Source organism: Canis lupus, chromosome 6 (assembly GCF_003254725.2).
Source record: "Canis lupus dingo isolate Sandy chromosome 6, ASM325472v2, whole genome shotgun sequence".
NCBI classification, from domain to species: Eukaryota; Metazoa; Chordata; class Mammalia; order Carnivora; family Canidae; genus Canis; species Canis lupus.
This window is the reverse complement of record NC_064248.1, coordinates 41,483,571-41,496,978: the sequence shown is the minus strand read 5'-3', so window position 1 is coordinate 41,496,978 and position 13,408 is coordinate 41,483,571. Positions and strand designations below refer to the sequence as shown.

Here is a 13,408-nt window from a genome sequence, read left to right as displayed (position 1 = left end):
ATCCCTGGGTGGTGCAGCGGTTTAGCGCCTGCCTTTGGCCCAGGGCGTGATCCTGGAGACCCGGGATTGAATCCTACATCGGGCTCCCGGTGCATGGAGCCTGCTTCTCCCTCAGCCTATGTCTCTGCCTCTCTCTCTCTCTCTCTCTCTATCATAAATAAATTTAAAAAAAAAAAAATTAAAAAAAAAAAACACACCAGATTCAGGATAGTAGTTATCTGTGAGTGGGCAGTGGATAAGGAATAAGGATAAGGTATTTAGCTAGATGTAAATTATCGGTTACATTCTATTTCTTGGATCAAGTGGTAGTTTCATGGGTATTACTATATTGTTGATAAGGAAATGAAAACTTTAATGGCCCATGGCTGGGCCATTGATGATTATGTGCCATGAACTAAAGATTATATGATTAATCCAATTCTATGTACCCAAGTTCAAAGAGAAAACATATTCGTAATAGCAAACATGTATATAGTACTTACCATGTACCTGGCACTATTCTAAGATCTTCATATGTTTTAACAAATTTAGTCTTCCCAGTGAAGAAATTCTACAATTATTCCCATTTTATCGATGAGAAAATTGAGGCCCAGAGAGATTAATAGTAATTCTTCTGCCCACAGCACAGCTGGGATTTAATCCACACTGGCTGGTTCCAGCAACCATGCTCTTAGTCAATGCCCTATAAGATATCTAAATAAATGAAAGATATAATTATATTAGGGCTTAGTCAAGCAGAAGTTATAGCAGAGTGCTTTCTGTAGCAATGTTAAAAGGATGAACCACACATAGAGCTCTGTAAATATACTGAAAACCACTGACTTCCACACTTTGGGTGAAATTTATGGTATGTAAATATTTTAATAAAGCTGTTAAAAATAAAGGCCACAAACCACAAATAACTAAGTGACTTTAATAATGCAAACTGGGTCCTAAATGACTGTTTGCTATTTTAGGATTGAACATATGCCTATAGGTAAAATACATGCTTTTTCTGCAGACCAACAAAATAAACCTATCAGGAGACCATTCACTTTTATGAAGGAAGATGAAATCGAAAATTTTAATCCACTATTGTGGGTAGGAAAATAATTTCAATTCCCAGCTTCAGGCCTTTTTCCATCTGCCAGGAAATCAAACAGCTCTCAGCTCCCAAGATAAATTTCATATTGCAATCATAATTGTCTGTGTACTGAGGGTACACAGACAATAAAACCTATTAAGAGGGTGGGGAAAGAAGACATTTGATTGAAAACATACTGATACTGTTTTATTGTGCAGTTTTCTTCCATATGCATAACTTTTATTTTGCTGTTTCTTTTTAAATCTAAAACTGGTTTTAAAGGATATGGAAAAGGCACTTCATCATATAGGAAGCTAGTTGTGGCAGCTCTCCTGCTGGGCTGTGTGCCTGAGAGCATTCCAAGCACAGCTTCAAGGGACCAATGTTGATGCCAAAATGGGCTATGGTGGCTTTTCTTCAGCTCTATGTCTTGGTTTTTGACAAGGTACTCACAAGGAGGCCAGATGGAAGCTTGAATCCGACCTTAACAACTCTATCACTAACGCCAGAAAAAGGGTTTAAGGTCCTGGCCCTCTAAACATGGGTCACTTTTAACCTCTTTCAGCTCTAAAGCACAAGTACAAACATAGGCTGATAGGACCTCACTAATCACCTTCATACTTTAAAGAACATAAAGGAAATGAAAACACTTATTTTGACTACAGCATGGCCATATTACGTCTAATTATCTAATTCTGTTGTGGACATATACACATATATACACACAGCAAAGTTATATTTTGGTTCCAGAATCCAGGCCTTTTCGTCTACCAATTCAACTTACCAGTCCTTTGGACAGCAGACAGGCCAGCAGTCCCCCTTAGGCAAGCTTTCTGGAGGCTGCCAACTGCAGTAGCTTCCATCCAGCTCCCTGGTATTGCAAACGCCAGGCCACTAAGCCTAGCAGAGCCTCGGGCACTGCCACACATACTGGTACCAACTCCTTGAGTTCTCTCCCTCAACTCGTATGCTCCTTCAATCCCTGTTATGTTGGACAAACTATACTGATTTGGGCATCTTTGATCATTCAGTCACCTATGCAGGTCAATTTAAGGCAAAAATAGTCACTCTGGAGCCTGGTTTATTTGGATTGGCTATTATATTAAATAATCAGATAAGAACTTAACTTCAATTTTGTGTTGTATTTAATATAACCTTGAAAGAGATTAAAATCCCCTAACCATGTAAAGCTTTTTGTCTTGTGCTTTTACAAATAATATGTTGGCTGTTGTTGTCTTTACTCCCTAACATATAAATTTTTATCTTTAAATATCATTTCTCCCTAAAAGGAATCAGATCTCCTTGGAGAAATGGCTAATTTCATGTCTGGGGCAGGAAATGTACCAGATAAGCCTGGAACAAAATAACGAGGGGGAAGAGTGGGAAGAGAATGTATGCTAAACAAGATTGACATGGGTTGCTAATTGTTGAAATGGGGTGTTGGGTACATGGGAGACCTTTATATTCTTTTTTTTTTTTTTAAAGATTTTTAAAAAGTTATTTATTCATGAGAGACACAGAGAGGGAGGCAGAGACCCAGGCAGAGGGAGAAGCAGGCTCCACGCCGGAAGCCCCACGCGGGACTCGATCCCGGGCCCCGGGGTCACGCCCTGGGCCGAAGGGTAGTTAGTTGCTCAACCACTGAGCCCCCCAGGCGGCCCAGTATTCTATTTTTTTTAATTTTTATTTATTTATGATAGTCACAGAGAGAGAGAGAGAGAGAGAGGCAGAGACACAGGCAGAGGGAGAAGCAGGCTCCACGCACCGGGAGCCCGACGTGGGATTCGATCCCGGGTCTCCAGGATCGCGCCCTGGGCCAAAGGCAGGCGCCAAACCGCTGCGCCACCCAGGGATCCCCCAGTATTCTACTTTTTTATTTTTTTCTATAAAAGTAGTTTAAAGGAATCTAAAAATAATTGCTATTTTAAGAAAACGAGATGGTAATAACATACACGTGGTAAAACAAGTTTCCTTTTAATAGAAGAAATGCTAGAATGACATGCAATGACAAGCTGAGTCTCCCGCCAGACCGTCCAGCCCCGTCTCAGGGCGATCTTAGTGGCCACTCCCTAAGTACCGCCGTGAAGTTTCTATGGAAAAATCAACAAAAACACAGGCAGCGCCGCCGCCATGTCCCGTGGAGAACCCCCCGCGGCAGTACGTCCCACACCCTGGCCCACTCGCGGGCTTTGGCAGCTGGTCCTGGCACGCGGGGGAGCGTGCGCCCGCTGCCGCGACGTCCTCACACCAGGCTTCCTCCATCCGAGCAAGAAGCGAAATCCCTATCGCTTCCCTCGACGTCATGCGGGGAAGGGGGGCGAAGGCAGAGCCGGACTCTGCAGCCCCGGCCCTGACGCGGCTCCCAAGCTCGGGTTCGGGCAACAGCCGTGTCCCCCGAGAAGGGCCTCGGGGTAGGCGGGTAGGCGGCGGGGAGGGCCGGCCCGGGCTTCCTGGCCCCCCCTCCCCCCCTCCCCCGACGCCCGAGCACCTGCTCCGGCTGCCGGACTCACCTCACGACGGGCGGGCCCCGGGGGGTCGGCGAGGCGGCGCGAGGAGCCGCGGGGCGCACGCCCACGGCTGCACGCGGACGTCGGCCCTCGCCCGGTGACGGGGCGCGACGTAGGAAGAGCGAACCGACCGACGTCGCCGGGCGGCGGGGAGCGCCCAGGAGGCCGGCCCGGGCGAGCCCCACGGCCTGCGGCGCTCTCCGGCTGCCGCGGCCGGCCTCCTGGGGACCGCGCCCCGAGGGCTCGGGCCCCGCACAGGCCCCGAGCGGGCGGCCCAGGCACACCCACGGACGCCGCGGGACCCCATAAGTGCCCCGTAAATGCCCGTGGACGGAACGCCGCGAGCGGCCGGGGGCGGAGCCAGCGCCGTGTCAGCCTCTCGCGACGTCCCGGTGACGCCGCACGGCGAGCGCGCGGTCCGCTCTTTCACCTTCAGTCAGCCTCCTCCGTGTACGGCCTGCCCCTTTAAGCGGATGACGGACAGCTATTTCAGCCTATCAACTCCCTCGTCAGCATCCAATCAGATTTAAACTTCTTACAGCCGTCCGAGGAGTTGGAAGAAGAGGTCGAGAAAGGGAGCGCTTTCTGTCTCTCGCGAGAATGTTGTAAGCGGGCCTCTCAGGAAAAGCGCCAGAACAGATGGCCCGACTTCCCAAATAGTGAGTTAAAGGACGGGGTCGGAAACCAATGAAAGGAATGAGGAGGTGGGATCACCGCTTTTACCGCGCCAGAAGTACCGTTACAGGGCAGACTTTTCGCCCAATCAGCGCCTCCCGAGTTTGGGTCAGGTGACCCTACAGTGCGAGGGGCGGAGCTGCGGCCTGGCGCGAGGAGCCGTTAAGATGGACAACAAATACGACCAATGAGGTACTCGGACCCGGGCGTTGGGAGCCCAATAACAGCGGGCGGGCGGGCGCCTTTCCGGAGCGCGGGGAGATGTGAAGACGGACGGGACGTTTTCCCAATGAGCCTGTAGCAGAGAGGAGCCAGCTGACCAATGAGGGCCGCGGGGCGGGAGCCTCTGCCGCGGCGGAGTCCAAGATGGCGGCGTGCGGTTCCGCTGTGTGAAACGAGCGCGGGGCGGCGGGCTCAGCATCTCCGCGGAGACGACCTCCGGCGACCCGCAACAATGAAGGGGAAGGAGCGCTCTCCGGTCAAGCCCAAACGCTCCCGCGGTGGTGAGGACTCGACTTCCCGCGGGGAGCGGAGCAAGAAGTTAGGGGGCTCTGGTGGCAGCAATGGGAGTAGCAGCGGAAAGACCGACAGCGGCGGCGGGTCGCGGCGCAGCCTCCACCTGGACAAGTCCAGCAGCCGAGGCGGCAGCCGCGAGTATGACACCGGCGGGGGCAGCTCCAGTGGCCGCCTGCACAGTTACAGCTCCCCGAGCACCAAAAATTCCTCGGGCGGGGGCGAGTCGCGCAGCAGCTCCCGGGGTGGAGGCGGGGAGTCACGTTCCTCCGGGGCCGCCTCCTCAGCTCCCGGCGTTGGGGACGGCGCGGAGTACAAGACGCTGAAGATCAGCGAGTTGGGGTCCCAGCTGAGTGACGAGGCGGTGGAGGACGGACTGTTTCACGAGTTCAAGCGCTTCGGTGATGTAAGTGTCAAAATCAGTCATCTCTCGGGCTCTGGCAGCGGGGATGAGCGAGTAGCCTTTGTGAACTTCCGGCGGCCAGAGGACGCGCGGGCGGCCAAGCATGCCAGAGGCCGCCTGGTGCTCTATGACCGGCCGCTGAAGATCGAGGCGGTGTACGTGAGCCGCCGCCGCAGCCGCTCCCCCTTAGACAAGGATCCCTACCCGCCGTCGGCTGGCGTGGTGGGCGCCTCCGTGGGCGGACACCGGCACCCCCCTGGAGGCGGCGGCCAGAGATCGCTTTCCCCTGGTGGCGCGGCCCTGGGGTACCGAGACTACCGGTTGCAGCAGCTGGCTCTTGGCCGCCTGCCCCCCCCGCCTCCGCCACCGTTGCCCCGTGAGCTGGAGAGAGAGCGAGACTATCCGTTCTATGAGAGAGTGCGCCCGGCGTACAGCCTGGAGCCCAGGGTGGGAGCTGGAGCAGGTGCTGCTCCTTTCCGAGAAGTGGATGAGATCTCACCCGAGGACGATCAGCGAGCTAACCGGACGCTTTTCTTGGGCAACCTAGACATCACTGTGACAGAGAGTGACCTAAGAAGGGCTTTTGACCGCTTTGGAGTCATCACAGAGGTAGATATCAAGAGGCCCTCTCGGGGCCAGACCAGTACCTATGGCTTCCTTAAATTTGAGAACCTAGACATGTCTCACCGGGCCAAACTAGCAATGTCTGGCAAGATCATTATTCGGAATCCTATCAAAATTGGTTATGGTAAAGCTACACCCACCACTCGCCTCTGGGTAGGTGGTCTGGGACCTTGGGTGCCTCTTGCTGCCCTGGCACGAGAGTTTGACCGATTTGGCACCATCCGCACTATAGACTACCGCAAAGGTGATAGTTGGGCATATATCCAGTATGAAAGCCTGGATGCAGCTCATGCTGCCTGGACCCATATGCGTGGCTTCCCACTTGGTGGCCCAGATCGTCGCCTTAGAGTAGACTTTGCAGATACAGAACATCGTTACCAGCAGCAGTATCTGCAGCCTTTGCCCTTAACTCATTACGAGTTGGTGACAGATGCTTTTGGACATCGGGCACCTGACCCTTTGAGGGGTGCTCGGGATAGGACACCACCCTTACTCTACAGAGATCGTGACAGAGACCTTTATCCTGACTCTGACTGGGTGCCACCCCCGCCCCCAGTTCGTGAACGCAGCACTAGGACTGCAGCTGCTGCTGTGCCTGCTTACGAGCCCCTGGATAGCCTGGATCGCAGGCGAGATGGCTGGTCCTTGGACCGGGACAGAGGTGAGCGAGATCTGCCCAGCAGCAGAGACCAGCCTAGGAAGCGAAGGCCGCCCGAGGAGAGTGGGGGCCGGCACCTGGATAGGTCCCCTGAGAGTGACCGTCCCCGAAAACGTCACTGTGCTCCTTCTCCCGACCGCAGCCCGGAATTGAGCAGTAGCCGGGATCGCTACAACAGTGACAATGATCGATCTTCTCGTCTTCTTATCTTGGAAAGGCCCTCTCCAGTCAGAGACAGGCGAGGAAGTTTGGAGAAGAGCCAGGGTGACAAGCGAGACCGTAAAAACTCTGCATCAGCTGAACGGGATAGAAAGCACCGGACAACTGCTCCCACTGAGGGAAAAAGCCCTCTGAAAAAAGAAGACCGGTCTGATGGGAGTGCGCCTAGCACCAGCACTGCTTCCTCAAAGCTGAAGTCCCCTTCCCAGAAACAGGATGGTGGGACAGCCCCCACCACTGCAGCCTCTCCCAAGCTCTGTTTGGCCTGGCAGGGCATGCTTCTATTGAAGAACAGCAACTTTCCTTCCAACATGCATCTGTTGCAGGGTGACCTCCAAGTGGCTAGTAGTCTTCTTGTGGAGGGCTCAACTGGAGGCAAAGTAGCCCAGCTCAAGATCACTCAGCGTCTTCGTTTGGACCAGCCCAAGTTGGATGAAGTAACTCGACGCATCAAAGTGGCAGGTCCCAATGGTTATGCCATTCTCCTGGCTGTGCCTGGAAGTTCTGACAGCAGGTCCTCCTCTTCCTCAGCCACATCAGACACTGCCACCTCTACTCAGAGGCCACTTAGGAACCTTGTGTCCTATTTAAAGCAAAAGCAGGCCGCTGGGGTGATAAGCCTTCCCGTGGGGGGCAACAAAGACAAGGAAAACACCGGGGTCCTACATGCTTTCCCACCCTGTGAGTTCTCCCAGCAGTTCCTGGATTCCCCTGCCAAGGCACTGGCCAAATCTGAAGAAGATTACCTGGTCATGATCATTGTCCGTGGTGCGTCCTAAAGTCCATGTATAACTTGTATTTACTACTTTGACATGGTTCCTGTTTTGTGATGTGTAATGGGATACAGCATCAGATGAAATTTTCTTTTGAGTTAGTTTGTTTAGTTGAAGCTTTTTTTCTTTTTTTTATATTTTTATAAACCTTTGAAATAGAAGACAGGACAGTTTAGCTATTAAGTGAAAGGGATGCCCTGAAGGTAGCAGGCAGATGGATTTATTTTAATTAGGAGTTCCTACTCTTAGTAACTTCTTTTCCCCTTCTTTTTCTTGTTGTGTTTTTTTCCCCCCCCCTTAACCTTGAGCTTAAAAAAAATCCTCAGAGTTACAAACCCAAAATTTTGAAAAGTCAGGATTCGGAGAAAAGCCCACTGACTATATAAAGAAGATAATATACATCTAAAAAGGGCTTGATTGGTATGTAGGTAAATAATTCTTGTACCAGAAATATCATTTGTGTGGCTGAAATTTGATCAGGAATCTTAAAAGTACAAGCTGGTAAATTGTATAGCAATATTAATTATTTTAATCAGGTATTTGAGTATTTCTCTTGATATACATGGTTTATTCCCGGAGAGTTTGCTTTAACATAAACCTTTTTATCATTAGTTCTTAAGTTCTGTATCCCGTATATGCACTTTTGGTTTGTAGCTGTAACTGTTCAGTAAAAATCGAGGAGTAGGTTACAAACCATATATGTCTTATGCTAGTATGCAAGAAGTGAGTAGGTGTTTTTAAAATCAGAATTCTTTGGTTATTGGTGTGTGGTGGTGTTTTTACTGACTTTCAGAGAGGTATAGCAGGTACAGTTCTAATTTGTGCATATTTCAAAACTTTAGTGTTTTTCATCAAAGATGAATTTTTTTTGTATCCATGCAAATTTCTGATTTCAATAATAGAAAGAAGAGTTGTCTGCAGGCTCATAAGTCAGCTTTTTGTTTTAGTGGGCATTAATCAGCCATATCTGGATTGCAGAAATTTTTAAAGTCATCGTGAAATGCCTTTGACATGCTTCTTAAATTTTGCCTGTATTTTTATTTTCATTTTTAAACAGCGGTGACATTACATTATTGAAAATGTTGAGTATCTCTCAAGTTCTGTGTTTAATATTTTCACTGATGTCCAAACTGAAATGTCAGTATAGGAAAACCCCCTTTTATTGTTTTATTTCCCAGACAACTGAAATTAATACAAAATAATTTAACCCACCCTCACAATTTTTTTCAAAGCTAAAGGTTAAATCGATTTCTGGTTCTTAACAAGGGTTTTTGCTGCAGAACAGTAATGGATGATTTTTTTTAATTTTTTAAAAAATTTTATTATTATTATTATTATTTTTTTTTTTTGGTCTTATTTTTTTGATCTGTCCCTCTGTCCTCACCCCTAGTTTCTCAGGTCATTAGTAAGTATAGTTCCCCCTTTGATTTAAATGCTGAGGACTTTAAGGCCCTTGATATTTAATTATGATTAGAAACTCTAGGACCTTTTGGATCATGGTCATGTTTCTATTCTGTGAAAGTGACTTATAGAAAGCCTGGCAGAACTCAACTGTTTTCTTTCTGTTATCAAAGCTGGTAGTTTTGAAATAGCACCAATAATAACCCAGGGAAGTGTCATGTAATTTTTTTATTTTCCATTATGACAGGTGTCTAATGCATGTCAGCATGAAATCTTCATCACTGCTGTATCATCCTTTTTGGTTTTCACTATGCATTTATAAATTTTAAGTTGGGAGGTTTTTGTGGGGGTTTCGTTTTGTTTTGTTTTTAAACTGGAAAAACTAGCTATTTTGACAAAAGGAAGGTACTAGGCTATGAGCACAAAAGTCCGTCTGCCTGTAGGGAAAATATCTGAAATCCTACAAGTAGGACTTGGTGCTTTTTGCTTTTAAAAAGCTGTGCTTGGCACGCTAATATGGAGGAGACTGTTCAGAAACTAATGTGAGTTTGCAGTCTGTGCATACGTGGGGTCAAAGTACAGTTTGGCTAGATACATTTTTCCAGTTTAAATAATCTCACTAACCATTAACTTTTGAATATCTTTTGATAAGAAGGCTGGACAAATGATTTTGCTCTTCTAGAGAGTGAAGTCCACAACATTTAATTTTGCTCTAATCCAAAGTGTGGTGTTTCCCTTTTTCTTCTTTTCTTTTCTTTTCTTTTCTGTTGATGTGATAACTTACCGAAGAGTACTGTGGTTTTTGCTCCATGTTTGTTTATTTGAATCTATCTGACATGGCGGATTTTGTTAGATCTGGGCAATTTGTGCTTCTGTGTTTTTGAAACAATGGCTTGATACCATTTTTAAATGTATGTATTAGAAATAACTAATTATGTTGAGTTTGGTGCTTACCTACAGAGTGCCATCATTCAGATGAATCTCTCATTTGTGTTGCCCATTCTGTTGTGCAGGTTCATAATACTGTTTATCTTTTTAAGCCTTCAGGACGGAATGAAAGTAAGAGTCTAAAGCTCTCTGGTTCTAATTCTCATTAGCCAGAATTTCATAATCTCAATATTGGATGTTCTTTGTAACAACCACTTGTTTCTTTTACTTAAAAGCTCGTTTAGTTGATTTTTCTGGAACTCAGTTCAAATGAATGCAAAGAAAATTTCTTCAAGTATATCATTTAATGACCTATTAAGTATTACTGGTGAAAAACATCAAGCTAATTAAGACTTTTAGATCACAACTTCAAAGTTTATGGAAAACTAAGCAATCATTCAGCTCCTAGCCAATTTTTTAATACTATTTTGTTGGTTGTAACTGGGATTCCTATGAAGGGTTTCCCACACAGAAATTTAAATTCCTGGTTTAACGTGTATACTTGGACTCTGTAGATAGAGTTTTCTCTTTAAGGATTACATCTTAAAATGTCCATCCTTTGGCTGATATAAGCTTTTTGTCACATTTTGAAAGTAACATACTCTGGCCCTATCATTTGAGATACAGTAGGAAAAGTAAGGGCTGTGTGTGTTGCTTTCAGAGTCAAACACTGTTTAGGTTTATTTAAAAGTTTTATGAGCCCGTTTTCACTGACAATATTTGTTTTGTTTTGTTTTGTTTTTCTTTAAATTTGAAATCCACTTTCTTTAGACCATGAAATTGCTCATTATGCAGGTACAGCTTGAACTGCAGTTTTGGGTCCATATAGGAACCAATCACCAAAAACTGTGGTAACAGAATTCGGAAATCCTCTTGAGAAGAGGGCCTTAATGACCTTTGTATGTGAAAAGTTTTGGAGATAATTTTGGGACTTTTTTTTTCTGTTTCTGCCACAGTGTGTGGTTTTGAGATGGCAGTTAGGTGTGAGAACAAGAAGAGAAGTGGAGCTGACCTTGTTAACATTCTGGTTATAATGATATCCCTAAAGGGAGAAAATGATTTCAGGTAACCACAGTGAACTGTCTAGCTAAATAAAAAGGTTTCTATGTTTGATTTAAACAGTTAAAAAGTCCTAAAGTGTTCTTGGCTGTTTAGCAATTGTTCGTATGAGTTTTCTTAGAAGAACAGCTGCTGTCTTTGGTAACACAGATGAAGGTGGATTTTTAAATGGCTTTGTATCTTGACCCCTTTCCGCAACTGAGTAGTTCTGGATTGTTCCATATAAATTACGGAATGAAAATGGGAAGAGGGGGGTAAAAGTTTGACTAAACTCCAACTTTCTTAGTTTCATTTTAAGTTATTTTTAGAATATATTGATTGTAAATTGATTATAAACTTCCTTTTTTTCTGAATTTTTTGACATGTTTTACTCAGTTACATGAGTATAAAGGGTATTTTCAGTCCTATAATCTTTGCTTAATTGCAGTCCTTAAAAAAATCCACCCTGTTGTTTTACTTGTTGTCTGTTCATACAGTAAATTCATTCAAGGTATGTGCCAGTGGGTATTATTGGTGCTTTTTGAAGTCAAGCTGGACTATCCAGGAAGGTCTTGTTAACCTGTTCATCTATAATGGCATAGGGGAAATATATATATTTTTAATATTGTAAACATTTGTACTGAATAACCTTTTTTTCCCCCCCCTCGCAAGCAAAACTGGTGAACTGCGGATTGAAGATATGGAATTCAAAGCTCTAATGGACCTTTTTGAAGAGAAGTTGTGGCTTATGTGGAGTTTACATGGGCCTCTTGATGGAAGAAAGCTAATCTGTTTAGTATTTGTGCATTTTACTAAAATGGCAGCTTAAAGTTGTGTATCTGCTATTGTGATGCCAATGCCGGTGTTTTAAGTGGAAAAAAATGACCTCTTGCTTTGTGCTGTGTACACAAGATTTCTGGAAAAGTAAAGAAAAACCCTTTTTATGGCTCACACAGCTTAAAAGTAGCTGTCACTCAAACGTGCGCTCACAGTTGAGCTGCTTTTGTTTTATTCTAAATAAATTGTTTCTTTTGAGGAAAATGTTTTTCTGCCTGGAAGTGAATTGACGGCAAACCTTTGACCCCTTTGTTTGCAGCCGAGGGGGTACTTGCTGCTGCTCAGATCTCGTATGTCTTGAGCAAGAAGCAGGGAGACCATCATTTTGACTATCACGGTGTGTCAATTCTGAAGGATCACTAGTGTTACTGTGACCCCCTTTGTTTGCAGTGAAGGGGATCATTTGCTTCTCAGTCCTCAACTTGATGAGGAAATGGTGCTGTTTGCGGGCACGCAAGAAGCCGGGGCGAGCACCCTAAGCCTCACCACAGTGCACGAGTCGGGGGCTTTGCTGGTTTGAAGAGCCGGAGTTGCTGAAATTTAAGTTTTGATTTATTTTGTTCACCCATCACGTTTGGCCTTAGTTTCATTTTTAATTTGAAGAAAAGTTTGAAATTGCTTTATCTTGCACTTAACATTTGCACCAAATTGCCAAAAGAAGGAGAAATGCTCCGTTTGCTTTTTAAATGTTAATGATGATGTTAATAAAGCCTTTCCTGACACATTTGAGGAGCTCCTCCATCTCCAGGGGCTTCTTACCCGAGTTATGCAGTGATGGGTTTAGTTCTGAATGGATGAAGAGTTCCTGAGAGCTAGCGTTTGTAATTAGAACCGTTACTTGGTATCTGTGCCTTATTTGACCTGTGGTTCCACATGCCTTGGATGTGCATGCACCGTGACGGTTTCATAGGTACGAACGCACACTCAGGCCCAGTCACTTCGGTTGGTAGTACAGATTGTGAGGAAAAAAAAAATGGAGGCATCCTTAAGGAGGAAAAAGTGTTTGCCTTTAGTTCCTGCGTTATCCTGTACAGGGGCTCCTGAGCTTTGGAAGCTGTTCCCAGTACAGGAGAACAACCCCCCTGTTTGCAGCAGGAGACTTCGGTGCAAGTGACAACGCTGGAGTTCAAGAGGAAGCCAGCAGTGCTGCACCATTGGCTTCAGACACCATTGTTGTTTGCCAGTTTTAAACTTACCTAGTTGCAGACGAAGACCACCTTGAAATGCAGGCTTGTTGGGCTTGTTTTGAATTTTAACCTCGGATGGAAGAGCCCTAGTGCTGTTTGTCTCCAGGCGGGATGATGCTTACTTAGGCAACAGGTGATTATCAACAAAGGATGCCACGGTTATACGCTGCAAGGTGGTGTTCCAGTGGCAAACAGCTGTATAAACCCTTGTAAACAGGTAAGAGGGTTTTTAGAGGTCAAAATGCATTTGGTTAATAGGGTGAGGGCTTTTACTGGTTGGGGTATTTTTTTCTCGGATTGGAAGCCTCGAGGCACTCTGCTGCCATTACTAGCTTCCACCCCTCACTGCAGTGTTGTGTTCTTAAAATTCCAGACCGGAACTTCTGTTCTATTTGGTGTCTATATGTGTTTTTTAAGTTTAACTTTAATATGCGAAAAAAAAATTTTTTTTTACTGTGGGAGCCAAAAGTATTAAAATCCTGGTTATGGATTTGGGATTAACAACAGCCTGATGTCCTTTAAAGTTTTGACATGTTCCATTAGCCTTGGCCTTCACCCTTTGTGGGGATTTAATGGTGCTGGA

The 13,408-nt window shown here is 45.8% G+C and overlaps 1 protein-coding gene and 1 long non-coding RNA gene across 2 annotated transcripts; one reads left to right on the top strand and one right to left on the bottom strand.

Annotated features, from left to right (window-relative positions):
- Positions 1–3,012: 3,012 nt before the first annotated feature.
- LOC112640685 (uncharacterized) lies at positions 3,013–3,923 on the bottom strand. The gene is made up of 2 exons (XR_003124146.3): positions 3,574–3,923; positions 3,013–3,153 (listed from the first exon to the last, which is right to left on the bottom strand). It is a non-coding gene; the product is annotated as an uncharacterized LOC112640685 (long non-coding RNA).
- Positions 3,924–4,024: 101 nt separating this feature from the next.
- Positions 4,025–11,842, top strand: RBM15 (RNA binding motif protein 15). Its single transcript, XM_025417293.3, has 2 exons — positions 4,025–7,430; positions 11,474–11,842. The coding sequence occupies exons 1-2, from the start codon at positions 4,568–4,570 to the stop codon at positions 11,518–11,520; spliced, it is 2,910 nt and encodes a 969-aa protein (XP_025273078.1). The 5' UTR covers positions 4,025–4,567; the 3' UTR covers positions 11,521–11,842.
- Positions 11,843–13,408: the final 1,566 nt, after the last annotated feature.

Coding starts and splice junctions, on each gene's coding strand:
- RBM15 (XM_025417293.3), top strand. CDS start 4,568: ATGAGGGCCGCGGGGCGGGAGCCTCTGCCGCGGCGGAGTCCAAGATGG. Junction 7,431..11,473: donor GGTCATGATCATTGTCCGTG/GTGCGTCCTAAA, acceptor CCCCCTCGCAAG/CAAAACTGGTGAACTGCGGA.